At 47.6% G+C, this 26767-nt stretch overlaps 1 protein-coding gene across 4 annotated transcripts in view; it reads left to right on the top strand.

Moving 5' to 3' along the window:
* The window catches only part of C1H18orf54 (chromosome 1 C18orf54 homolog), a 60069-nt gene that overhangs the window by 20356 nt on the left and 12946 nt on the right, over positions 1-26767 (top strand). For 3 of the 4 annotated variants that reach the window (XM_063959963.1, XM_063959944.1, XM_063959953.1), the window contains exons 3-5: positions 8652-9446; positions 10364-10514; positions 26454-26553. In XM_063959963.1, the coding sequence (XP_063816033.1) occupies positions 8652-9446; positions 10364-10514; positions 26454-26553 (1046 nt within the window). The remainder of the gene's footprint in view (positions 1-8651; positions 9447-10363; positions 10515-26453; positions 26554-26767) is intronic. The other variant, XM_063959973.1, reaches the window with a different exon arrangement.

Here is a 26767-nt window from a genome sequence, read left to right as displayed (position 1 = left end):
ATCCTAAAGGAAAAGGGCATTCCGGAGGAAGTCATTCCTACGCTGATAAAAGCCAGGAAAGAAGTAACCGCAAACCATTATCACCGTATTTGGCGAAAATATGTTGCGTGGTGTGAGGCCAGGAAGGCCCCTACAGAGGAATTTCAGCTGGGTCGTTTTCTGCACTTCCTACAGTCGGGAGTGACTATGGGCCTAAAATTGGGTTCCATTAAGGTCCAGATTTCGGCTCTGTCGATTTTCTTCCAGAAAGAACTGGCTTCACTGCCTGAAGTTCAGACATTCGTAAAGGGAGTGCTACATATTCAGCCCCTTTTGTGCCTCCTTTGGCACCTTGGGATCTCAACGTGGTGTTGAGTTTCCTGAAATCACATTGGTTTGAGCCACTTAAAACTGTGGATCTGAAATATCTCACGTGGAAAAAAGTGGTCATGTTATTGGCCTTGGCTTCGGCCAGGCGTGTGTCAGAATTGGTGGCTTTGTCATATGGATAGGGCAGACTTGAGGACTCGTCCCCAGTTTCTCCCTAAGGTGGTATCAGCTTTTCACTTGAACCAACCTATTGTAGTGCCTGCGGCTACTAGGGGCTTGGAAGTTTCCAAGTTGCTGGACGTAGTCAGGGCCTTGAAAATTTATGTTTCCAGGACGGCTGGAGTCAGGAAAACTGACTCGCTTTTTATCCTGTATGCACCCAACAAACTAGGTGCTCCTGCTTCTGAGCAGACTATTGCTCCCTGGATTTGTAACACAATTCAGCTGGCGCATTCTGCGGCTGGATTGCCGCATCCTAAATCAGTAAAAGCCCATTCCACAAGGAATGTGGGCTCATCTTGGGCGGCTGCCCGAGGGGTCTCTGCTTTACAACTTTGCCGAGCTGCAACTTGGTCAGGGGCAAACACGTTTGCAAAATTCTACAAATTTGATACCCTGGCTGAGGAGGACCTTGAGTTCTCTCATTCGGTGCTGCAGAGTCATCCGCACTCTCCCGCCCGTTTGGGAGCTTTGGTATAATCCCCATGGTCCTTACGGAGTTCCCAGCATCCACTAGGACGTCAGAGAAAATAAGATTTTACTCACCGGTAAATCTATTTCTCGTAGTCCGTAGTGGATGCTGGGCGCCCATCCCAAGTGCGGATTGTCTGCAATACTTGTATATAGTTATTGCCTAACTAAAGGGTTATTGTTGAGCCATCTGTTGAGAGGCTCAGTTATATTTCATACTGTTAACTGGGTATAGTATCACGAGTTATACGGTGTGATTGGTGTGGCTGGTATGAGTCTTACCCGGGATTCAAAATCCTTCCTTATTGTGTCAGCTCTTCCGGGCACAGTATCCTAACTGAGGTCTGGAGGAGGGGCATAGAGGGAGGAGCCAGTGCACACCAGATAGTACCTAATCTTTCTTTTAGAGTGCCCAGTCTCCTGCGGAGCCCGTCTATTCCCCATGGTCCTTACGGAGTTCCCAGCATCCACTACGGACTACGAGAAATAGATTTACCGGTGAGTAAAATCTTATTTTCTCTTACGTCCTAGAGGATGCTCGGGACTCCGTAAGGACCATGGGGTATAGACGGGCTCCGCAGGAGACATGGGCACTATAAAGAACTTTAGAATGGGTGTGCACTGGCTCCTCCCTCTATGCCCCTCCTCCAGACCTCAGTTAGTTCCTGTGCCCAGTGGAGACTGAGTGCACTACATGGGAGCTCTCCTGAGTTTCTCTGAAAAAATTATTTTGTTAGGTTTTTTTATTTTCAGGGAGCACTGCTGGCAACAGGCTCCCTGCATTGTGGGACTGAGGAGAGAGAAGCAGACCTACTTAAATGATAGGCTCTGCTTCTTTGGCTACTGGACACCATTAGCTCCAGAGGGTCGGAATGCAGGTTTCACCCTCGCCGTTCGTCCTGGAGCCGCGCCGCCGTCCTCCTCACAGAGCCTGAAGATTGAAGCCGGGTGAGTATAAGAAGAAAGAAGACTTCAAAGACGGCTGAAGACTACAGATCTTCTGAGGTAACGCTGCGCGCCATTGCTCCCACACACAGCGGACACTGAAAAGTGCAGGGCGCAGGGGGGTGCGCCCTGGGCAGCAATTTTAAACCTCTTGGGACTGGCTATTAATAATATAGGGGCTGCGGAGGCACTATATTGTAGAATCCCCCGCCAGTATAGAAAAATTGAGCGGGCCGAAGCCTGCCGCTGCGGGGGCGGAGCTTGGTCCTCCAGCACTAACCAGCGCCATTTTCTCCACAGCACACTGTAGAGAAGCTGGCTCCCCGGACTCTGCCCTGCTGAACACAATGACAGAGGGCAAAAAAGAGAGGGGGGGGGGGGGGGGGGGAATGATTATTGGCGCGTTGAGTGTATATTTATATAAAAGCGCTGTTTTTGTCTGGGAATTGGTTTCCAGTGTCAGTTGGCGCTGGGTGTGTGCTGGCAAACTCTCTCTCTCTATCTCTCCAAAGGGCCTTATTGGGGAATTGTCTCCATATAGATATATCCCTGAGTGTGTGGGGGTGTCGGTACGTGTGTGTCGGCATGTCTGAAGCGGAAGGCTCTTCTAAGGAGGAGGTGGAGCAGATGATCGTGGTGTCTCCGTCGGCGACGCCGACACATGAGTGGATGGATATGCTGAATGTTTTAAATGCAAATGTGTCTTTATTACGTCAGAGGTTGGACAAAGCAGAGTCCAGGGATAGAACAGGGAGTCAATCCATGGCTTTGGCTGTGTCACAGGGCCCTTCAGGGTCTCAAACGTCCCCTGTCCCAAGTAGCAGACACTGATACCGACACGGATTCTGATTCCAGTGTCGACTACGATGATGCGAGGTTACACCCAAGGGTGGCCAAAAGTATTCATTATATGATTATTGCAATAAGGGATGTTTTACATATCACTGATGACCCCTCTGTCCCTGACAAGAGGGTACGCATGTTTAAGGAAAAGAAACCTGAACGCGTTATTTGAAAAGGCTTGGGAAACTCCAGACAAGAAACTGCAGATTCCCAAGAGAATTCTTATGGCGTATCCTTTCCCGACACAGGACAGCGTACGGTGGGAATCTTCACCCAGGGTGGACAAGGCGTTAACGCGCTTGTCCAAAAAGGTGGCGCTACCATCTCCAGACACGGCCACCATCAAGGATCCTGCTGATCGCAGACAGGAAACTACCTTAAAATCTATTTATACACATACGGGGACCTTGCTCAGACCGGCAATAGCCTCTGCTTCGGTTTGTAGCGCTGTTGCGGCTTGGACGGATACCTTGTCAGCTGACATTGATACCCTGGATAGGGATACCATTTTATTGACCTTGGGTCACATTAAAGACGCAGTCTTTTATATATAAGAGACGCTCAGAGAGACGTTGGTCTGCTAGGTTCGAGAGCCAACGCCATGGAGATTTCTGCTAGGAGAGCCCTGTGGACCCGTCAATGGTCGGGTGATGCCGACTCAAAGAAGCATATGGAAGTTTTGCTTTACAAAGGTGAGAATTTATTTGGGGAAGGTCTCGCGGACCTGGTTTCCACAGCTACTGCGGGCAAATCTACCGTTTTACCTTATGTTTCCCCACCGCGAAAGAAAACACCACAATATCCGATGCAGTCCTTTTGGTCGCATAAGTCCAGAAGAGGACGAGGCTCTTCCTTCCTCGCCAGAGGTAAGGGAAGAGGGAAAAAGCAGCCTGCTACGGCTAGTTTCCAGGAGCAGAAGTCCTCCCCGGCTTCTGCCAAATCCACCGCATGACGCTGGGGCTCCACTGAGGGAGTCTGCGCCTGTAGGGGCACGTCTTAGACTCTTCAGCCAGGTCTGGGTTCAGTCGGACGTGGATCCTTGGGCAATGGAAATTGTATCCCAAGGCTACAAGCTAGAATTCGAAGACATGCCTCCTCGCCGGTATTTCAAATCGGCTCTACCGACTTCTCCCCCCAAGAGGGAGTTAGTTTTAGCTGCGATTCAAAAACTAGGTCAACAACAAGTGGTGGTCTAGGTTCCCCTAGGTCAACAGGGGAAGGGGTACTATTCAAGCCTATTTGTGGTCCCGAAACCGGATGGCTCGGTCAGACCCATTCTAAATTTAAAATCCCTAAACCAGTACTTGGAAAAAGTTCACATCCCAGATGGAATCGTGCCGGGCAGTTATTTCCAGCCTGGAGGGGGGGGGGGTATTTTATGGTGTCACTGGACATAAAGGACGCGTACCTTCATGTCCCCTTATATCCCCCTCATCAGGCGTACTTGAGATTCGCTGTACAGGACTGCCATTACCTGTTTCTGACGTTTCCGTTTGTGCTTTCCATGGCCCCGAGGATTTTCACCAAGGTAGTGGCGGAAATGATGGTACTCCTGCGCAGGCAGGGAGTCGCAATTATCCCGTACTTGGACGATCTCCTGATAAAGGCGAGGTCAATTGTTGAAAAGCGTGGCGCTCTCCCTGAGAGTGCTGCAGCAACACGGCTGGATTCTGAATCTACCAAAGTCACAGTTGGTGCCAACAACTCGGCTATCGTTCTTAGGCATGATTCTGGACACTGAACAAAAGAGGGTTTTTCTCCCAATGGATAAAGCCCAGGAACTCCAGAACTTGGTCTGAGACCTGTTGAAACCGAAAAGGGTGTCAGTCCATCAATGCACTCGAGTGCTGGGGAAAACGGTGGCGTCCTACGAAGCCATCCCCTTCGGCAGGTTTCATGTGAGGACTTTTCAGTAGGATCTTCTGGACAAGTGGTCCGGGTCCCATCTTCATATTCATCAGAAAATCAGCCTGTCCCCCAGGGCCAGGGTGTCTCTCCTGTGGTGGCTGCAGAGTGCTCACCTTCTAGAGGGTCGCAGGTTTGGCATTCAGGACTGGGTTCTGGTGACCACGGACGCGAGCCTACGAGGATGGGGAGCAGTCACACAAGGAAGAAACAAGGACTATGGTCAAGCCAGGAGGCGTGCCTTCACATCAACGTACTGGAATTGAGGGCTATATACAACGGCCTGCGTCAAGCGGAGAATCTTCTTCAAGACCTACCGGTTCTGATTCAGTCAGACAACGTCACAGCCGTGGCTCATGTAAACCGACAGGGCGGAGCAAGGAGCAGAGTGGCAATGGCGGAAGCCGCCAGGATTCTTCGCTGGGCGAAAATCATGTAAGCGCTTTGACTGCAGTCTTCATTCCGGGAGTGGACAACTGGGAAGCAGACTTCCTCAGCAGACACGATTTCCATCCAGGAGAGTGGGGACTTCATCAAGAAGTTTTTGCAGAGATAACAAGTTGTTGGGGACTTCCTCAAATAGACATGATGGTGTCACGCCTCAACAAGAAGCTTCGGAGGTATTGTGCCAGGTCAAGGGACCCTCAGGCAGTAGCGGTAGACGCCCTGGTGACACCGTGGGTGTTTCGGTCGGTCTATGTGTTTCCTCCTCTTCCACTCATCTCAAAGATATTGAGAATCATAAGACGAAAAAGAGTGCGGACAATACTCATTGTTCCGGATTGGCCTCGAAGGGCCTGGTATTCAGATCTTCAGGAAATGCTCACAGGAGATCCGTGGCCTCTTCCTCTCAGAAAGGACCTGTTGCAATAGGGCCCCTGCGTGTTCCAAGACTTACCGCGGTTACGTTTGACGGCATGGCGGTTGAACGCCGAATCCTAGCTGGAAAAGGCATTCCGGAAGAAGTCATCCCTACTCTGATGAGGGCTAGGAAGGAGGTGACGGCGAAGCATTATCACCGTATCTGGAGAAAGTATGTATCTTGGTGTGAGGCCAAAAATGCTCCTACGGAAGGTTTCCATCTGGGCCGCCTTCTCCACTTTCTGCAGACAGGAGTGGATATGGGCCTGAAATTAGGCTCCATTAAGGTGCAGATTTCGGCCCTGTCCATTTTCTTTCAGAAGGAATTGGCTTATCTCCCAGAAGTCCAGACTTTCGTAAAGGGAGTGCTGCACATACAGCCTCCTTTTTGTGCCTCCAGTGGCGCCATGGGACCTTTATCGTGGTGTTACAGTTCCTAAAGTTTCACTGGTTTGAACCTCTTCAAAGAGTGGAATTAACATTTCTCACTTGGAAGGTGGTCATGTTGTTGGCCTTGGCGTCTGCAAGGAGGGTATCCGAATTGGCGGCTTTGTCTCACAAAAGCCCCTATCTGATTTTCCATGTGGATAGAGCAGAATTGAGGACTCGTCCTCAATTTTTGCCAAAGGTGGTTTCATCTTTTCCTATGAACCAGCCTATTGTGGTGCCTGTGGCTACGGGGGACTTGGAGGATTCCACGTCCCTTGATGTAGTCAGGGCCTTAAAAATGTATATAGCCAGGACAGCTCGGGTTAGGAAAACAGAGGCTCTGTTTGTCCTGTATGCAGCCAACAAGATTGGCGCTCCTGCTTCTAAGCAGACTATTGCTCGCTGGATCTGTAACACGATTCAGCAGGCTCATTCATTCTACGGCTGGATTGCCGTTACCGAATTCGGTAAAGGCCCATTCCACTAGGAAGGTGGGCTCTTCTTGGGCGGCTGCCCGAGGCGTCTCGGCATTACAGCTTTGCCGAGCGGCGACTTGGTTGGGTTCAAACACTTTTGCTAAATTCTACAAGTTTGATACCCTGGCTCATGAGGACCTCATGTTTGCTCAATCGGTGCTGCAGAGGTATCCGCACTCTCCCGCCCGGTTTGGAGCTTTGGTATACTCCCCATGGTCCTTACGGAGTCCCCAGCATCCTCTAGGACGTAAGAGAAAATAAGATTTTATACCTACCGGTAAATCTTTTTCTCCTAGTCCGTAGAGGATGCTGGGTACCCGTCCCAGTGCGGACTAAATTCTGCAAGACTTGTATATAGTTATTGCTTACATAAGGGTTATGTTACAGTTTTGATCAGTCTCGGGCTGATGCTGTTTTGTTTCATACTGTTAACAGGTTGGTATATTCCATGTTATATGGTGTGGCCTGGTATAAATCTTGCCCTTAGATTAACAAAATCCTTTACTCGTACTGTCAGTCTCCTCTGGGCACAGTTTCTCTAACTGAGGTCTGGAGCAGGGGCATAGAGGGAGGAGCCAGTGCACACCCATTTTAAAGTTCTTTATAGTGCCCATGTCTCCTGCGGAGCCAGTCTATACCCCATGGTCCTTACGGAGTCCCCGGCATCCTCTACGGACTAGGAGAAAAAGAAGATTTACCGGTAGGTATAAAATCTTTATATATATATAGATATAGATATAGATATAGATATATATAGATATATATATAGATATATATAGATAGATATATAGATAGAGATATATATATATATATATATATATATATATATATATATATATATCTCTATCTATCTATCCTATCTATCTATCTATCTATCTATCTATATATCGGGTTTAGACCTGGTTAACGCGCTGTATAGATAAGCTGCGACTTCGGGATTACCCCCTGTTAGGTGGGGTACAATACAGAGATACAAAAAGAAGATTTCCCAAAGGAGCTTGTACTAGTGCTCTGGTATATAACAGTATAAATAGTATCCTTATTTATTATTCTTAAAAAAGGATTTATTTCCTTTAAAGATACAATACATAAAATTGTTCAATTACATTCCATGATACTTTATACACGAGATGATTAAAAGCAATGTTCCATTCTTAATCATATAGCGATGACTCTTGAAGAACGCAATAGTTGTCTCAAACATCCAACGCGTTTCGTCCAACGGACTACATCAGGGGCTTTACAATCAAGAGACTTCAATACAGATAATCAGCATATAAATCTTCAATAAGTGGACACATTACCAGAACGGTATTGGATAAAATTCACCTCATGGATTATCACTTTGCTTATTCAAAAGCTTATAAAACAAATAATTCCCAGGATTGGGCCAGAATTGTTTTTACAAAGAGTCAGTATGAATGACTGTGGCAATGCCTCTCTGTAGTTCACACTGTTCCAATCAGCTGTATTTTTTATATACATACATACATACATACATACATACACGCAAAGAGTTGGTGCGGCACTCCAACTCTTTGCGTATCCATTCTCTTGTGAGGGCACCCATGCTTACATTCGTTCTAAGTGGCTGTGCCGGACCCCCACCTGTTTTTATTTATTTATTTATATATATATATATATATATGTCCAACAATGAACGGCACTCAGAGGCAAAGATAGTTGCAAAACTTTGTATTCCAAAAAGGTCAACGTTTCGGGGAGCAAAACCCCGTCATCAGGACACAGCAGACAGTGTGTCCTGATGACGGGGTTTTGCTCCCCGAAACGTTGACCTTTTTGGAATACAAAGTTTTGCAACTATCTTTGCCTCTGAGTGCCGTTCATTGTTGGACATTTATTTATTATTGGTTCTGGCACCTGAGCCTCATTATTTCATATATAGGAGTGCCGGCTGCTGCTGGATTTATATATATATATATATATTTATATTATATTATATTATATTATATTATATTATATTATAATATTCCTGTAGTCCGTCCCCCAGGTCACATATAAAATTCTGCCGCCCCATATAAAACCACAGAATGTAGCATGAATTAGTCAAAAATATAATCTCCTGTCGTCAGCTTTTTTCCTTATTGTGTGTAATAATTATTCCCATAGTTCCTGTTGAAAGTGTTTTTCTAAAAAGAAAAAATGTACAGTTCCGTTTGTTTGCATTTTCAGCATATCCCAAGGTTCGTCACAAGCAACCTTCCTCGTCCAGGAGACGATATGTTCCCCGTGACCCCGACCTGCTGAGTCTTACCACGGATGATCTTCTGTGTTTCCCCTCTGATGGGACTTTGCCCTTTTCTCAGGCGTCTGAGGAAAAACGTTGGAAAGCCATAAAAAAACATTACGGCTCTCATCTGACAAGTCACACCGCTGCACCCTCGCCATTTGCTTCCTCAAACAGAGGAGCCACCTTCCAGCCTTACGAACTTCATGACCACAGTCTTGGCTATCTGGATCTTCAGAGTCATAAGGTCCATGATGCCTTTGGCAAACTCAAAAGGAAATCCATGGTCATCTTACCTGAAACAGACACGGAAAACAATCATGCACTTTACAGCAACCTTAATTCCCCATATTTACCAAACCGATCTACTTTGTGTAAAAGCTATCCACGCTGGTTAACCAGCCAGAAGTCTGAACTAGGGGTGTCAGGGATCACCAGTATTCCAGATGTAAAGTATCCAGTCTGGTTAAGAGACCATGGCCTTCTGGATGGGACAGATAGCCGGATTCCAAGTAGAAAATGTATGTCCCCTGAGAATAGTTCCATACCACGGACATTAAATTATCTGCATGGTTCCTCTTCTCTGGGTTGGCAGGACCTTGTACGGACACCGTTCCATGACCTGTGTATTGATGAGAGAGGTTACAATATGGTTCATTCAGGAAGATGCATGGATGGAAAAAAGAATTCTCTGCATTCCGGTTTTGAGACTATAAAACATTGGCATACACCGCTGAAAAGTAAGCCTTCTCCCTTTCACCTACCTGGCTTCACAGGCGGCATTATTACAGGCCTAGTATACTGTGTCGACATTGACCATATCAGCATTCATACTTGACATGAGCATGTTTACACTGGAAAAAAGGAGATTAGGAGGGGATATGATTAACATGTACAAATATATGAGGACAATACACAGAGCTAGCGAGGAATTTGTTTTAGGTAAGATCAACACAAAGGGCATGTGGACACCCGCTTAGGTTAGAGGAGAAGAGATTTCGCACACACAGACGAAAAGGTTTCTTCACCGTAAGGACAATACGTATTTGTAATTCCCTGCCTGAGAGAGTAGTATTGGCAGACTCAGTCATTGCTTTTAAGAATGGCCTAGATAAATTCCTACTGGATAAGGATATACAGGGTTATGGTGGGTAAATCCTGCACAATAGTATAAAAAGAAAAATAAAGAAATAAACATAACGGTTAAACTTTCACAACAGTTGAAATTAGTATTAAAAATATTAAAGTATAGGAGACCACTAACTTGTTGAACTCGATGGACAAATTGTCTTTTTTTTTTTTTTTTTTAACCTTGGAAACTGTTACATGGTCCTAATGTTGACCGAGATGTGCATCGTGTCGAAATTCTCCATATTGAAATTCAGCATGTCGGCTTTGGTGAAATGTTGATATGGTCAGAATATCGACAGTGTTTTTTTATTCAAGTCTAATCCCTACATATAACACTAACGCTGATGTCAACCTTTTCACTATGTCGACATTTCATGACAACATTTTCCAGGTATCGACATTTTAGCCATGTCAGCTTAGTAACTATCAAAATTATGCATGCCGACACAGTGACTGCAAACCAGTATTACTTCTTAGCTGTCAGGTTTTGTTGTGCAGTGTAACATGTTCTACTCCTCCGTCTTAGGTCACCCCAATGATTTGCCTGATCAGAATCTAGAACAAGCAGTTGAAGTCTCAAAGAAAGACTCGTCACAACTTCCTCATAATAACGGGAGTCCCCGGACTGAAGACGTGCTCGAGGCAGAGCGATCGTGGGAAAATATCCCGTATTCATTGTACGTAAAATCTATAAAAGTACACACACAATCCAAAATGCAGGCGCACACTTTAGACCCTAAAGCAATATTTAAATATCTGTCATGGATATTTGACTACTAATGAAGGCGGCACTGCGCACTATGATGATCATTTAGCGCAGGCTTGGCCAAACCGTGGCTCTCCAGCTGTTGTAAAACTACACATCCCAGCATTACCTTCCACAGTTTTAGCATTACTTAATAGCAAAACTGTGGCAGGGCATGCTGGGACTTGTAGTTTCACAACAGCTGGAAAGCCACAGCTTGGCGAGGCCTGATTTAGCGCAATGCTTTGATCGCTTTCAGCTGGGAGCCTACACTAACCATTTATAATTTTAGGTGCTTATATCTTCTTAGGCATCTCTTCTTTCTGGGTCATAATGGGGTTTGGTCATCTCAGAGCTGTTCTGCAGAAGGAAAAATTGGGATTATTATTAATTATAATTTTATTTTTTCTCTAACGTCCTAGTGGATGCTGGGGACTCCGAAAGGACCATGGGGAATAGCGGCTCCGCAGGAGACTGGGCACAAAAGTAAAACGCTTTAGGACTACCTGGTGTGCACTGGCTCCTCCCCCTATGACCCTCCTCCAAGCCTCAGTTAGATTTTTGTGCCCGAACGAGACGGGTGCAGGCTAAGGGGCTCTCCTGAGCTGCTTAGTGTAAAAGTTTAAAGTAGGTTTTTTATTTTCAGTGAGACCTGCTGGCAACAGGCTCACTGCACCGAGGGACTAAGGGGAGAAGAAGCGAACTCACCTGCGTGCAGAGTGGATTGGGCTTCTTAGGCTACTGGACATTAGCTCCAGAGGGACGATCACAGGCCCAGCCATGGATGGGTCCCAGAGCCGCGCCGCCGTCCCCCTTACAGAGCCAGAAGACGGAAGAGGTCCGGAAAATAGGCGGCAGAAGACGTCCTGTCTTCAATAAGGTAGCGCACAGCACCGCAGCTGTGCGCCATTGCTCTCAGCACACTTCACACTCCGGTCACTGAGGGTGCAGGGCGCTGGGGGGGGGCGCCCTGAGACGCAATAAAAACACCTTTTTTGGCAAAAAATACATCACATATAGCTCCTGGGCTATATGGATGTATTTAACCCCTGCCTATTTTTACATAAAAAAGCGGGAGAAAGGCTGCCGAAAAAGGGGCGGAGCCTATCTCCTCAGCACACTGGCGCCATTTTTTCCTCACAGCTCCGTTGGAGGAAGGCTCCCTGACTCTCCCCTGCAGTCCTGCACTACAGAAACAGGGTAAAACAAGAGAGGGGGGGCACTAAATTGGCATATAAATATATACAGCAGCTATATTAGGGAAAAACACTTATATAAGGTTATCCCTGTGTATGTATATATATATATATATATATATATATATATATATATATATATATATATATATATATATATATATATATATATATATATATATATATATATATATAGCGCTCTGGTGTGTGCTGGCAAACTCTCCCTCTGTCTCCCCAAAGGGCTAGTGGGGTCCTGTCCTCTATCAGAGCATTCCCTGTGTGTGTGCTGTGTGTCGGTACGTTGTGTGAGGAGGAAAATGGTGTGGAGGCGGAGCAATTGCCTGTGTTAGTGATGTCACCCCCTAGGGAGTCGACACCTGACTGGATGGTCTTATGGAAAGAATTACGTGATAGTGTCAGCACTTTACAAAAGACTGTTGACGACATGAGACAGCCGGCAAATCAGTTAATACCTGTACAGGCGTCTCAAACACCGTCAGGGGCTCTAAAGCGCCCGTTACCTCAGGTCGATACAGACACAGACACGGACACTGACTCCAGTGTCGACGGTGAGGAAACAAACGTATTTTCCGGTAGGGCCACACGTTACATGATCACGGCAATGAAGGAGGTTTTGAACATTTCTGATACTACAAGTACCACAAAAAAGGGTATTATGTGGGGTGTGAAAAAACTACCCGTAGTTTTTCCCGAATCAGATGAATTAAATGAGGTGTGTGATGAAGCGTGGGTTTCCCCCGATAAAAAACTGCTAATTTCTAAAAAGTTATTGGCATTATACCCTTTCCCGCCAGAGGTTAGGGCGCGTTGGGAAACACCCCCTAGCGTAGATAAGGCGCTCACACGCTTATCAAAACAAGTGGCGTTACCGTCCCCTGATACGGCCGCCCTCAAGGAACCAGCTGATAGGAAGCTGGAAAATATCCTTAAAAGTATATACACACATACTGGTATTATACTGCGACCAGCAATCGCCTCAGCCTGGATGTGCAGTGCTGGGGTGGCTTGGTCGGATTCCCTGACTGAAAATATTGATACCCTGGACAGGGACAATATATTATTGACTATAGAGCATTTAAAGGATGCATTTCTATATATGCGAGATGCACAGAGGGATATTTGCACTCTGGCATCAAGAGTAAGTGCGATGTCCATTTCTGCCAGAAGAGGATTATGGACGCGACAGTGGTCAGGGGATGCGGATTCCAAACGGCATATGGAAGTATTGCCGTATAAAGGGGAGGAGTTATTTGGGGTCGGTCTATCGGACCTGGTGGCCACGGCAACGGCTGGAAAATCCACCTTTTTACCCCAAGTCACCTCGCAGCAGAAAAAGATACCGTCTTTTCAGGCTCAGTCCTTTCGTCCCCATAAGGGCAAGCGGGCAAAAGGCCACTCATATCTGCCCCGGGGCAGAGGAAGGGGAAAAAGACTGCAGCAGACAGCCTCTTCCCACGAACAGAAGCCCTCCCCCGCTTCTGCCAAGTCCTCAGCATGACGCTGGGGCCTTACAAGCGGACTCAGGCACAATGGGGGCCCGTCTCAAGAATTTCAGCGCGCAGTGGGCTCACTCGCAAGTGGACCCCTGGATCCTGCAGGTAGTATCTCAGGGGTACAAATTGGAATTCGAGACGTCTCCCCCTCGCCGGTTCCTGAAGTCTGCTTTACCAACGTCTCCCCCCGACAGGGAGGCGGTATTGGAAGCCATTCACAAGCTGTATTCCCAGCAGGTGATAATCAAGGTACCCCTCCTACAACAGGGAAAGGGGTATTATTCCACGCTGTTTGTGGTACCGAAGCCGGACGGCTCGGTGAGACCCATTTTAAATCTGAAATCCTTGAACACTTACATAAAAAGGTTCAAGTTCAAGATGGAGTCACTCAGAGCAGTGATAGCGAACCTGGAAGAAGGGGACTATATGGTGTCTCTGGACATCAAGAATGCTTACTTCCATGTCCCAATTTGCCCTTCTCACCAAGGGTACCTCAGGTTTGTGGTACAGAACTGTCACTATCAGTTTCAGACGCTGCCGTTTGGATTGTCCACGGCACCCCGGGTCTTTACCAAGGTAATGGCCGAAATGATGATTCTTCTTCGAAGAAAACGCGTCTTAATTATCCCTTACTTGGACGATCTCCTGATAAGGGCAAGGTCCAGAGAACAGTTAGAGGTCGGAGTAGTACTATCTCAAGTAGTACTACGACAGCACGGATGGATTCTAAATATTCCAAAATCGCAGCTGATTCCGACGACACGTCTGCTGTTCCTAGGGATGATTCTGGACACAGTACAGAAAAAGGTGTTTCTCCCGGAGGAGAAAGCCAAGGAGTTATCCGACCTAGTCAGGAACCTCCTAAGACCAGGCCAAGTGTCAGTACATCAATGCACAAGGGTCCTGGGAAAGATGGTGGCTTCTTACGAAGCGATTCCATTCGGCAGATTCCACGCAAGAACTTTTCAGTGGGATCTGCTGGACAAATGGTCCGGATCGCATCTTCAAATGCATCAGCGGATAACCCTGTCTCCAAGGACAAGGGTGTCTCTCCTGTGGTGGTTACAGGGTGCTCATCTCCTAGAGGGCCGCAGATTCGGCATTCAGGATTGGGTCCTGGTGACCACGGATGCCAGCCTGAGAGGCTGGGGAGCAGTCACACAGGGAAGAAATTTCCAGGGCTTGTGGTCAAGCATGGAAACGTCACTTCACATAAATATCCTGGAACTAAGGGCCATTTACAATGCCCTAAGTCAGGCAAGACCTCTGCTTCAGGGTCAGCCGGTGTTGATCCAGTCGGACAACATCACGGCAGTCGCCCACGTAAACAGACAGGGCGGCACAAGAAGCAGGAGGGCAATGATGGAAGTGGCAAGGATTCTTCGCTGGGCGGAGAATCATGTGATAGCACTGTCAGCAGTGTTCATTCCGGGAGTGGACAACTGGGAAGCGGACTTCCTCAGCAGACACGATCTTCACCCGGGGGAGTGGGGACTTCACCCAGAAGTCTTCCACATGATTGTGAACCGTTGGGAAAAACCAAAGGTGGACATGATGGCGTCCCGCCTCAACAAAAAACTGGACAGATATTGCGCCAGGTCAAGGGACCCTCAGGCAATAGCTGTGGACGCTCTGGTAACACCGTGGGTGTACCAGTCAGTGTATGTGTTCCCTCCTCTTCCTCTCATACCAAAAGTACTGAGAATCATAAGAAGGAGAGGAGTAAAGACTATACACGTGGCTCCGGATTGGCCAAGAAGGACTTGGTACCCGGAAATTCAAGAGATGCTCACGGAAGACCCGTGGCCTCTACCTCTAAGAAAGGACCTGCTCCAGCAGGGACCATGTCTGTTCCAAGACTTACCGCGGCTGCGTTTGACGGCATGGCGGTTGAACGCCAGATCCTGAAGGAAAAAGGCATTCCGGATGAAGTCATCCCTACCCTGATCAAAGCCAGGAAGGATGTAACCGTACAACATTATCACCGTATTTGGCGTAAATATGTTGCGTGGTGCGAGGCCGGGAAGGCCAATACAGAGGAATTTCAACTGGGTCGTTTCCTGCATTTCCTGCAAACAGGACTGTCTATGGGCCTCAAATTAGGGTCCATTAAGGTTCAAATTTCGGCCCTGTCAATATTCTTCCAAAAAGAACTGGCTTCTGTTCCTGAAGTTCAGACGTTTGTCAAGGGAGTACTGCATATACAACCTCCTTTTGTGCCTCCAGTGGCACCTTGGGATCTCAATGTAGTTTTGGGATTCCTAAAATCACATTGGTTTGAACCACTCACCACTGTGGACTTAAAATATCTCACATGGAAAGTGGTAATGCTGTTAGCCCTGGCTTCAGCCAGGCGTGTCTCAGAATTGGCGGCTTTATCCTATAAAAGCCCTTACCTAATTTTTCATACGGACAGGGCAGAATTGAGGACTCGTCCTCAATTTCTCCCTAAGGTGGTTTCAGCTTTTCACTTAAACCAGCCTATTGTGGTGCCTGCGGCTACTAGGGACTTGGAGGATTCCAAGTTGCTGGACGTAGTCAGGGCCCTGAAAATATGTTTCCAGGACGGCTGGAGTCAGAAAATCTGATTCGCTGTTTATCCTGTATGCACCCAACAAGCTGGGTGCTCCTGCTTCTAAGCAGACTATTGCTCGTTGGATTTGTAGTACAATTCAGCTTGCACATTCTGTGGCAGGCCTGCCACAGCCAAAATCTGTAAAAGCCCATTCCACACGGAAAGTGGGCTCATCTTGGGCGGCTGCCCGAGGGGTCTCGGCTTTACAACTTTGCCGAGCAGCTACTTGGTCAGGGGCAAACACGTTTGCTAAATTCTTACAAATTTGATACCCTGGCTGAGGAGGACCTGGAGTTCTCTCATTCGGTGCTGCAGAGTCATCCGCACTCTCCCGCCCGTTTGGGAGCTTTGGTATAATCCCCATGGTCCTTTCGGAGTCCCCAGCATCCACTAGGACGTTAGAGAAAATAAGAATTTACTTACCGATAATTCTATTTCTCGTAGTCCGTAGTGGATGCTGGGCGCCCATCCCAAGTGCGGATTGTCTGCAATACTTGTACATAGTTATTGTTAACAAAAGGGTTATTGTTGAGCCATCTATTGAGAGGCTCAGTGTTTTCATACTGTTAACTGGGTATAGTATCACGAGTTATACGGTGTGATTGGTGTGGCTGGTATGAGTCTTACCCGGGATTCAAAATCCTTCCTTATTGTGTCGGCTCTTCCGGGCACAGTATCCTAACTGAGGCTTGGAGGAGGGTCATAGTGGGAGGAGCCAGTGCACACCAGGTGACCTAAAGCTTTCTTTAGTTGTGCCCAGTCTCCTGCGGAGCCGCTATTCCCCATGGTCCTTTCGGAGTTCGCAGCATCCACTACGGACTACGAGAAATAGATTTACCGGTGAGTAAAATCTTATTTTCAGTCTCATTGCTGGATTACTGACAAACTCAGGGGGAGCAGGAGGGCTATAGAGCAGGGAATAAAGGTTATCTTTTGTTCTAGATCAGTGGTTCTCAAACTCGGTCCTCAGGACCCCACACAGTGCATGTTTTGCAGGTAACCCAGCAAGTGCACCGGTGTACTCATTACTCACTGACACATTTTAAAAGGTCCACAGGTGGAGCTAATTATGCCACTTGTGATTCTGTGAGGAGACCTGCAGAACATGCACCGTGTGGGGTCCTGAGGACCGAGTTTGAGAACCTGTGTTCTAGATCATGCGTCTTCAACCTATGGCCCTCCAGCTGTTGTGCAACAACACATCCCAGCATGCCCTTCCACAGTGTTGCTATTAAGGCATCTTAAAAGTGAGGCAGGGCATACTGTGATGTGAAGTGCTGCAGCAGCTGAAGGTTGAAGACCCATGATTCTAGATTATATGGGGAGCCTGGGCACTGCTGGAACTGTGGCATCCACCGCTGTCCCAGCAGCCTCAGCGAAGGTGCTCTGTTAGGACTGGCTGGTGCTTGTCTGTGGGGGAAGAACAGAAAAGTGGAAATTTCCTTACAGAGTAGTGTTAGAAATAAAATATTCTGCGGATATTGGTAGCCGGTTCAATTTCAGTGTTAATGTTATTCAGATGCTTTTAAATATTCAAATATCAAATGAATTGTATATTTGGGACACCAAATTCTAGGTCATATCAACAGACGATGGCTGCCTAATACAAAACATAAACTGAAACATAAGAGCAACAATAGTAGAATTATAACTGATAATATAATATAAGATAATGAAACATCTCTCCTATACGAGGGGACACTTTGCCCATCTGCAACAGACACATCTGTATTTAGTCGCAGTATGGAGATTGTGCATGGCTAGTGTGTTATTCTTTCCCGCTTCCTCCACACGGATTCCTCCGTGGGTGTACTGACTGTGAGAGAACTAGATTTATTATAATAACACAGAATTTCCCCCTGTAGATGATAGATTTTCCTTATCTAATTGATCAGTTTCTTAGAATCAAACAATCTTGCGCTGCTGTGCCCTCGCTGCCAATTACCTCTAATTACAGCTAACCTACAATTTGCTGCTTATGCTATTTAACAAGTGCTGTTTCTGTTTTACATACTAGTCTGCTGTCTGTGATAGAGACTTTCCTCTGGCTGTATAACCTTACAGCAGTGATCGCGCTGAGCAAAAAAAAAAAAAAAAAAAAAAAAGTGGGTCCCAGGGACCCCTCACTTTGGAAACTTGGGGTCCTGCTTCAATTTTTCTGAGTCGAATCACAATTTATGCTTTTGAGCTGCCCATATGCCATCAGCTGTGTGGGGCATAGGAAGGGAGTATATGGGGTACAGGAGTGTATGAACGATGACGTGCTGTGTGGGGCACAGGGAGGCAATATATAGGGCTGTGAGGAGAGTAAACAGTAAGACATCACCTATTGGGTACAGGAGACAGGAGTGATGGGGAGATAGTGGGTGACTGGGTAGGCAGGGGGGACAGGTAGACAGTGGGTGACTGGGGAGACCGTGGGTGACTGGTGTGGCAGGAGTGACGGGTAGACAGTGGGTGACTGGGGAGGTAGGGCTGACGGGGAGATAGTGGATGACTGGGGAAGCAGGGGTGATGGGGCGATAGTGGGTGGCTGGGGTAAGTGTGTGTGACTGGTGAGACGGGTGACTGAGGAGATAAAGGATGACTGGAGAGGCAGGGATGATGGGGAGATAGTGGGTGACTGGGGAGGCAGGGGTGACAAGGGACATTGTACAGGGACCAGAAGCACACTCACACACACACACACACACACACACACACACACACACACTGTTCAGGGACCAGTGACACACACACACACACACACACACACACACACACACACACTGTTCAGGGACCAGTGACACACACACACACACACACACACACACACACACTTCAGGGACCAGTGACACACACACACACACACACACACACTGCACAGGGACCATTGGCACACTGACACTCACACACACACACTGCACAGGGACCACTGGCACACTGACACACACTGCACGGGGACCATTGGCACACTGACACACACACCCACACACACATTGTACAGGGACCCAGGGGCACACTGACACACACATCAGTTGTACAGGCAGGGGTGCTGGCAGCTACAGTATGCAGAGGGACAAACCTTCCCATATCTGTTAAAGCAGCAGTCACAGTGCTCTCAGGAGATCCGGACCATCTTGGTCTGGGAGGCAGCTGCAGCAATGGGTTCCAGTCCATGGCGGTGGCGGAATTTATCGCAGGTGAAGCAGACCATGACGGCCACCTTAGGGCTTGGCGCTGTATGCGGCTGCGTGCCTGTCCTACCTAACACAGCTCTGCTGCCGCCGCCGCCGTCCGGGGCACACCTGCAAACTTCCCCTGATGCACCCAGTCACACAATCGCTGACTTGAATTGTAGCACGGCGGGTCCTGGAGGACCTGCTCAATTTTTCTCTAACGTCCTAAGTGGATGCTGGGGACTCCGTAAGGACCATGGGGAACAGCGGCTCCGCAGGAGACTGGGCACATCCAAAAGAAAGCCTTAGGACTATCTGGTGTGCACTGGCCCCTCCCCCCACGACCCTCCTCCAAGCCTCAGTTAGATCTCTGTGCCCGAACGAGAAGGGTGCACACTAGGGGCTCTCCTGAGCTTCTTAGTGAAAGTTTTAGTTTAGGTTTTTTATTTTCAGTGAGACCTGCTGGCAACAGGCTCACTGCATCGAGGAACTAAGGGGAGAAGAAGCGAACTCACCTGCGTGCAGAGTGGATTGGGCTTCTTAGGCTACTGGACATTAGCTCCAGAGGGACGATCACAGGCCCAGCCTGGATGGGTCCCAGAGCCGCGCCGCCGGCCCCCTTACAGAGCCAGAAGGCAGAAGAGGTCCGGAAAATCGGCGGCAGAAGACGTCCTGTCTTCAACAAGGTAGCGCACAGCACTGCAGCTGTGCGCCATTGCTCTCAGCACACTTCACACTCCGGTCACTGAGGGTGCAGGGCGCTGGGGGGGAGCGCCCTGAGACGCAATAATAAACACCTTAAATGGCAAAAGAATGCATCACATATAGCTCCTGGGCTATATGGATGCATTTAACCCCTGCCAAAATACATAGAAAAACGGGAGATAAGGCCGCCGATAAGGGGGCGGAGCCTATCTCCTCAGCACACTGGCGCCATTTTCCCTCACAGCTCCGTTGGAGGTAAGCTCCCTGTCTCTCCCCTGCAGTCACTACACTACAGAAAGGGTTAAAAAAGAGAGGGGGGCACAAATTAGGCGCAGTATTAAAGATACAGCAGCTATAATGGGAAAAACACTTTTATATAAGGTTATCCCTGTATATATATAGCGCTCTGGTGTGTGCTGGCAAACTCTCCCTCTGTCTCCCCAAAGGGCTAGTGGGGTCCTGTCCTCTATCAGAGCATTCCCTGTGTGTGTGCTGTATGTCGGTACGTTTGTGTCGACATGTATGAGGAGAAAAATGATGTGGAGACGGAGCAGATTGCCTGTAATAGTGATGTCACCCCCTAGGGGGTCGACACCTGAGTGGATGAACTGTTGGAAGGAATTACGTGACAGTGTCAGCTCTATATAAAAGACAGTGGTTGACATGAGACAGCCGGCTACTCAGCTTGTGCCTGTCCAGACGTCTCATAGGCCGTCAGGGGCTCTAAAGCGCCCGTTACCTCAGATGGCAGATATAGACGCCGACACGGATACTGACTCCAGTGTCGACGGTGAAGAGACAAATGTGACTTCCAGTAGGGCCACACGTTACATGATTGAGGCAATGAAAAATGTTATTACACATTTCTGATAATACGAGTACCACCAAAAAGGGGTATTATGTTCGGTGAGGAAAAACTACCTGTAGTTTTCCTGAATCTGAGAAATTAAATGAGGTGTGTGATGATGCGTGGTTTTCCCCCGATAACAAATGATAATTTCTAAAATGTTATTGGCATTATATCCTTTCCCGCCAGAGGTTAGGGTGCGTTGGGAAACACCCCCTAGGGGGGATAAAGCGCTCACACGCTTGTAAGGGCTCTACCCTCTCTTGAGATGGCCGCCCTTAAGGATCCTGCTGATAGAAAGCAGGAGGGTATCCTAAAATGTATTTACACACATACTGGTGTTATACTGCGACCAGCAATCGCCTCAGCCTGGATGTGCAGTGCTGGGTTGGCGTGGTCGGATTCCCTGACTGAAAATATTGATACCCTAGATAGGGACAGTATATTTTTGCCTATAGAGCATTTAAAAGATGCATTTCTATATATGCGTGATGCACAGCGGAATATTTGCCGACTGGCATCAAGTCTAAGTGCGTTGTCCATTTCTACCAGTAGAGGGTTATGGACACGTCAGTGGTCAGGTGATGCGTATTCCAAACGGCATTTGGAAGTATTGCCTTATTAAAGGGAGGAGTTATTTGGGGTCGGTCTTCAGACCTGGTGGCCACGGCAACAGCTGGGAAATCCACGTTTGTACCCCAGGTCGCCTCTCAACATGAGAAGACGCCGTATTATCAGGCGCAGTCTTTTCGTGACAAGCGGGCAAAAGATTCCTCATTTCTGCCCCGTGACAGAGGGAGAGGAAAAAGGCTGCAGAAATCAGCCAGTTCCCGGGAACAGAAACCCTCTCCCGCCTCTGCCAAGCCCTCAGTATGACGCTGGGGCTTTACAAGCAGAATCAGGCACGGTGGGGGGCCCGTCTCAAGGAATTTCAGCGCGCAGTGGGCTCACTCGCAAGTAGACCCCTGGATCCTTCAGGTGATATCTCAGGGGTACAAATTAGAATTCGAGACGTCTCCCCCTCGCCGTTTCCTAAAGTCGGCTTTACCGATGTCTCCTTCTGACAGGGAGACAGTTTTGGAAGCCATTCACAAGCTGAATTCCCAGCAGGTGATAATCAAGGTACCCCTCCTGCAACAGGGAACGGGGTATTATTCCACACTGTTGTGGTACCGAAGCCGGACGGCTCGGTGAGACCGATTCTAAATCTAAAATCTTTGAACACTTACATACAGAGGTTCAAATTCAAGATTGAGTCACTCAGAGCAGTGATTGCGAACCTGGAAGAAGGGGACTACATGATGTCTCGGGACATCAAGGATGCTTACCTTCATGTCAAAATTTACCCTTCTCACCAAGGGTACATCAGGTTTATGGTACAGAACTGTCACTATCAGTTCAGACGCTGCCGTATGGATGGTCCACGGCACCCCGGGTCTTTACCAAGGTAATGGCCGAAATTATGATATTCCTTCGAAGGAAGGGAATTTTAGTTATCCCTTACTTGGACGATTCCCTGATAAGGGTAAGATCCAGGGAACAGTTGGAGGTCGGTGTAGCACTATCTCAGGTAGTGTTGCGGCAGCACGATTGGATTCTCAATATTCCAAAATCGCAGCTGGTTCCGACGATTTGTCTTCTGTTCCTAGGGATGATCCTGGACACAGTCCAGAAAAAGGTGTTTCTCCCGGAGGAGAAAGCCAGGGAGTTATCCGAGCTAGTCAGGAACCTCCTAAAACCGAGCCAAGTCTCAGTGCATCAATGCACAAGGGTTCTGGGTAAAATGGTGGCTTCCTACGAAGCAATCCCATTCGGCAGATTCCACGCAAGAACTTTCCAGTGGGACCTGCTGGACAAATGGTCCGGGTCGCATCTTCAGATGCATCAGCGGATAACCCTGTCACCAAGGACAAGGGTGTCCCTCCTGTGGTGGTTGCAGAGTGCTCATCTTCTAGAGGGCCTCAGATTCGGCATTCAGGACTGGGTCCTGGTGACCACGGATGCCAGCCTGCGAGGCTGGGGAGCAGTCACACAGGGAAGGAATATCCAGGGCTTATGGTCAAGCCTGGAGACATCACTTCACATAAATATCCTGAAGCTAAGGGACATTTACAATGCTCTAAGCTTAGCAAGACCTCTGCTTCAAGGTCAGCCGGTGTTGATCCAGTCGGACAACATCACGGCAGTCACCCACGTAAACAGACAGGGTGGCACAAGAAGCAGGGGGGCAATGGCAGAAGCTGCAAGGATTCTTCGCGGGGCGGAAAATCATGTGATAGCACTGTCAGCAGTATTCATTCCGGGAGTGGACAACTGGGAAGCAGACTTCCTCAGCACGACCTCCACCCGGGAGAGTGGGGACTTCACCCAGAAGTCTTCCACATAATTATAAACCGTTGGGAAAAACTCGACAGGTATTGCGCCAGGTCAAGGGACCAACAGGCAATAGCTGTAGACGCTCTGGTAACACCATGGGTGTACCAGTCAGTGTATGTGTTCCCTCCTCTGCCTCTCATACCCAAGGTACTGAGGCCCTCATTCCGAGTTGATCGCTCGGTATTTTTCATCGCATCGCAGTGAAATTCCGCTTAGTACGCATGCGCAATATTCGCACTGCGACTGCGCCAAGTAATTTTACAATGGAGATAGTATTTTTACTCACGGCTTTTTCATCGCTCCGGCGATCGTAATGTGATTGACAGGAAATGGGTGTTACTGGGCGGAAACAGGCCGTTTTATGGGCGTGCGGGAAAAAACGCTACCGTTTCCGGAAAAAACGCAGGAGTGGCCGGGGAAACGGGGGAGTGTCTGGGCGAACGCTGGGTGTGTTTGTGACGTCAAAACAGGAACGACAAGCACTGAACTGATCGCACAGGCAGAGTAAGTCTGAAGCTACTCTGAAACTCCTAAGTAGTTAGTAATCGCAATATTGCGAATACATCGGTCGCAATTTTAAGAAGCTAAGATTCACTCCCAGTAGGCGGCGGCTTAGCGTGTGTAACTCTGCTAAAATCGCCTTGCGAGCGATCAACTCGGAATGAGGGCCTGAGATTGATAAGATGGAGAGGAGTAAGCACTATATTTGTGGCTCCGGATTGGCCAAGAAGGACTTGGTAACCGGAACTTCAAGAGATGCTCACGGAGGATCCGTGGCCTCTACCTCTAAGAAGGGACCTGCTCCAGCAAGGACCCTGTCTGTTCCAAGACTTACCGCGGCTGCGTTTGACAGCAGGGCGGTTGAACGCCGGATCCTGAAGGAAAAAAGGCATTCCGGATGAAGTCATCCCTATCCTGATCAAAGCCAGGAAGGATGTAACCGCAAAACATTATCACCGCATTTGGCGAAAATATGTTGCGTGGTGCGAGGCCAGTAAGGCCCGACTGAGGAAATTCAACTGGGTCGATTCCTACATTTCCTGCAAACAGGAGTGTCTATGGGCCTGAAATTGGGGTCCATTAAGGTTCACATTTCGGCCCTGTCAGTTTTCTTCCAAAAAGAACTAGCTTCAGTCCCTGAAGTTCAGACGTTTGTAAAAGGGGTACTGCATATGCAGCCTCCTTTTGTGCCTCCAGTGGCACTTTGGGATCTCAATGTAGTTTTTGGGTTCCAAAAGTCACATTGGTTTGAACCACTTAAATCTGTGGAGTTAAAATATCTCACATGGAAAGTGGTCATGCTGTTGGCCCTGGCCTGGGCCAGGCACGTGTCAGAATTGGCGGCTTTATCCTGTAAAAGTCCTTTTCTGATTTTCCATTCGGACAGGGCGGAATTGAGGACTCGTCCTCAGTTTCTCCCTAAGGTGGTTTCAGCGTTTCACCTGAACCAACCTATTGTGGTGCCTGCGGCTACTAGGGACTTGGAGGACTCCAAGTTGCTAGACGTTGTCAGGGCCCTGAAAATATATGTTTCCAGGACGGCTGGAGTCAGGAAATCTGACTCGCTGTTATCTTGTATGCACCCAACAAGCTGGGTGCTCCTGCTTCTAAGCAGACTATTGCTCGTTGGATTTGTAGTACAATTCAGCTTGCACATTCTGTGGCAGGCCTGCCACAGCCAAAAATCTGTAAATGCCCACTCCACAAGGAAGGTGGGCTCATCTTGGGCGGCTGCCCGAGGGGTCTCGGCTTTACAACTTTGCCGAGCAGCTACTTGGTCAGGAGCAAATACGTTTGTAAATTCTACAAAATTGATACCCTGGCTGAGGAGGACCTGGAGTTCTCTCATTCGGTGCTGCAGAGTCATCCGCACTCTCCCGCCCGTTTGGGAGCTTTGGTATAATCCTCATGGTCCTTACGGAGTCCCCAGCATCCACTTAGGACGTTAGAGAAAATAAGAATTTACTTACCGATAATTCTATTTCTTGTAGTCCGTAGTGGATGCTGGGCGCCCATCCCAAGTGCGGATTGTCTGCAATACTTGTACATAGTTATTGTTACCAAAAAAATCGGGTTATTGCTGTAGTGAGCCATCTTTTCTAGAGGCTCCTCTGTTATCATGCTGTTAACTGGGTTCAGATCACAAGTTGTACGGTGTGATTGGTGTGGCTGGTATGAGTCTTACCCGGGATTCAAAATCCTTCCTTATTGTGTACGCTCGTCCGGGCACAGTATCCTAACTGAGGCTTGGAGGAGGGTCGTGGGGGGAGGGGCCAGTGCACACCAGATAGTCCTAAGGCTTTCTCTTGGATGTGCCCAGTCTCCTGCGGAGCCGCTGTTCCCCATGGTCCTTACGGAGTCCCCAGCATCCACTACGGACTACGAGAAATAGAATTATCGGTAAGTAAATTCTTATTTTAAATTGGGTATCAAAATGCCTGTATCGCGTAAAATTGCACTATAACGCGTATCTTGCAATCACTGCTACAGGACCGGTGATTTACGTATGTTACTGTAGCAGCCCTTTTTTTTTTTTTTTTTTTTTCAATCATAAGTTTTTATTGATAGGAAATCATCTAAGACAAATAAAGAACATGGATACAGTCAGATTGGAGTAAAATAAGAATAGAAAAGTACATATTAACACAATCTGAGATCTAGGCGAAAACAAACATGAATCAATGAATTGTGTAAGCTAAAAAGTTATATACATTAAGTATTCAGCAAAAAACAAAGGGGGTATAGAAAAAGTACATCTCTAAGGGCCAACCAGTGGAACTCCTGAGAGAGCTTGAAAAAAGGATATGGAAAACAAGTGGAGAACAGAGAGAGGGGTAGGGGAAAAGAAGTAAGAGAAGGGAGGGGAAGAAGTAGAGATAAGAAGGAAGGGGAGAAGACAGAAAGAAAGAGCGGAGAGCGAGCCGGGGTGAGGAGAAAAACGGGTGAAAGGGTATGGGGAATTAGCGGAGTGTAACTGCTTATTTTATACCTTATTCCTGTGTTGCAGACATACACATGGGCTTTTACAAAATGCACTTTGGCTTATTTAAGGCCATCAGGTTTCTATTACTTATAATGGCTTTGTCCTCTTATGTAATACTAGTTACCACCCGTCAAAATGACGGAACAACATAACGGTAATGTCATTACCAGTGCTGTGCGCTACTGAAAGGACCAACACTTGAATTGCTCCGTCGAGCGCCATCTGATGGCTGCCGGCGCGCAAAAACACTTGCATTCCCCCAATAGAGATGAGGAGCAGCGTCAGCCTTTTATTTAAGATTAACCAGGTATTGCATTTTAACTGAATGCGTTTTTATTATTGCATGCTGTTCTACATGTGTTTCAGTTAAGTCTCTTTTAATACATACAGTAAGAATCCTTCTAACATCACAGCTACTGAAAGATAAGAGCATAAGAATTTCCTGGTTGGTCTTGTCGCTTTATCCGGTTATCAGGCACTGAAGAATTAAAGAAAATGTTATTTTTTTTTTTAACAGCAAATCTCCCGTTCCTGTACTTGATGAAGAAAATAGAGCACCCTTAAAATCAAGTCTCGTGGAAGATTTCCTTAATGATTGTGCTAAAAAAGAGAATAAAGTAAGTTTTTTTTTTTTTTTTTTTTTTTTTATTTCCTACCTACTTTTTATGTATGGCTGAGAAGTGTCACTTTCTCACCCCTTGGTGGCGCTGCTGTGCTGAAGGTGATTTCTGGATCAACTGTGCAGAATATTTGCACTGATCTGAGCCTCGGTTTCCTCTATACAGAACCGCAATGACTGATCAGGGTTTTAGGAGAGGGTCTTTTCTTAAA

Source organism: Pseudophryne corroboree, chromosome 1 (genome assembly GCF_028390025.1).
Source record: "Pseudophryne corroboree isolate aPseCor3 chromosome 1, aPseCor3.hap2, whole genome shotgun sequence".
NCBI lineage: Eukaryota > Metazoa > Chordata > Amphibia > Anura > Myobatrachidae > Pseudophryne > Pseudophryne corroboree.
Note: the sequence above shows the minus strand (reverse complement) of the source record. Positions and strands in the feature narration are given on the sequence as shown.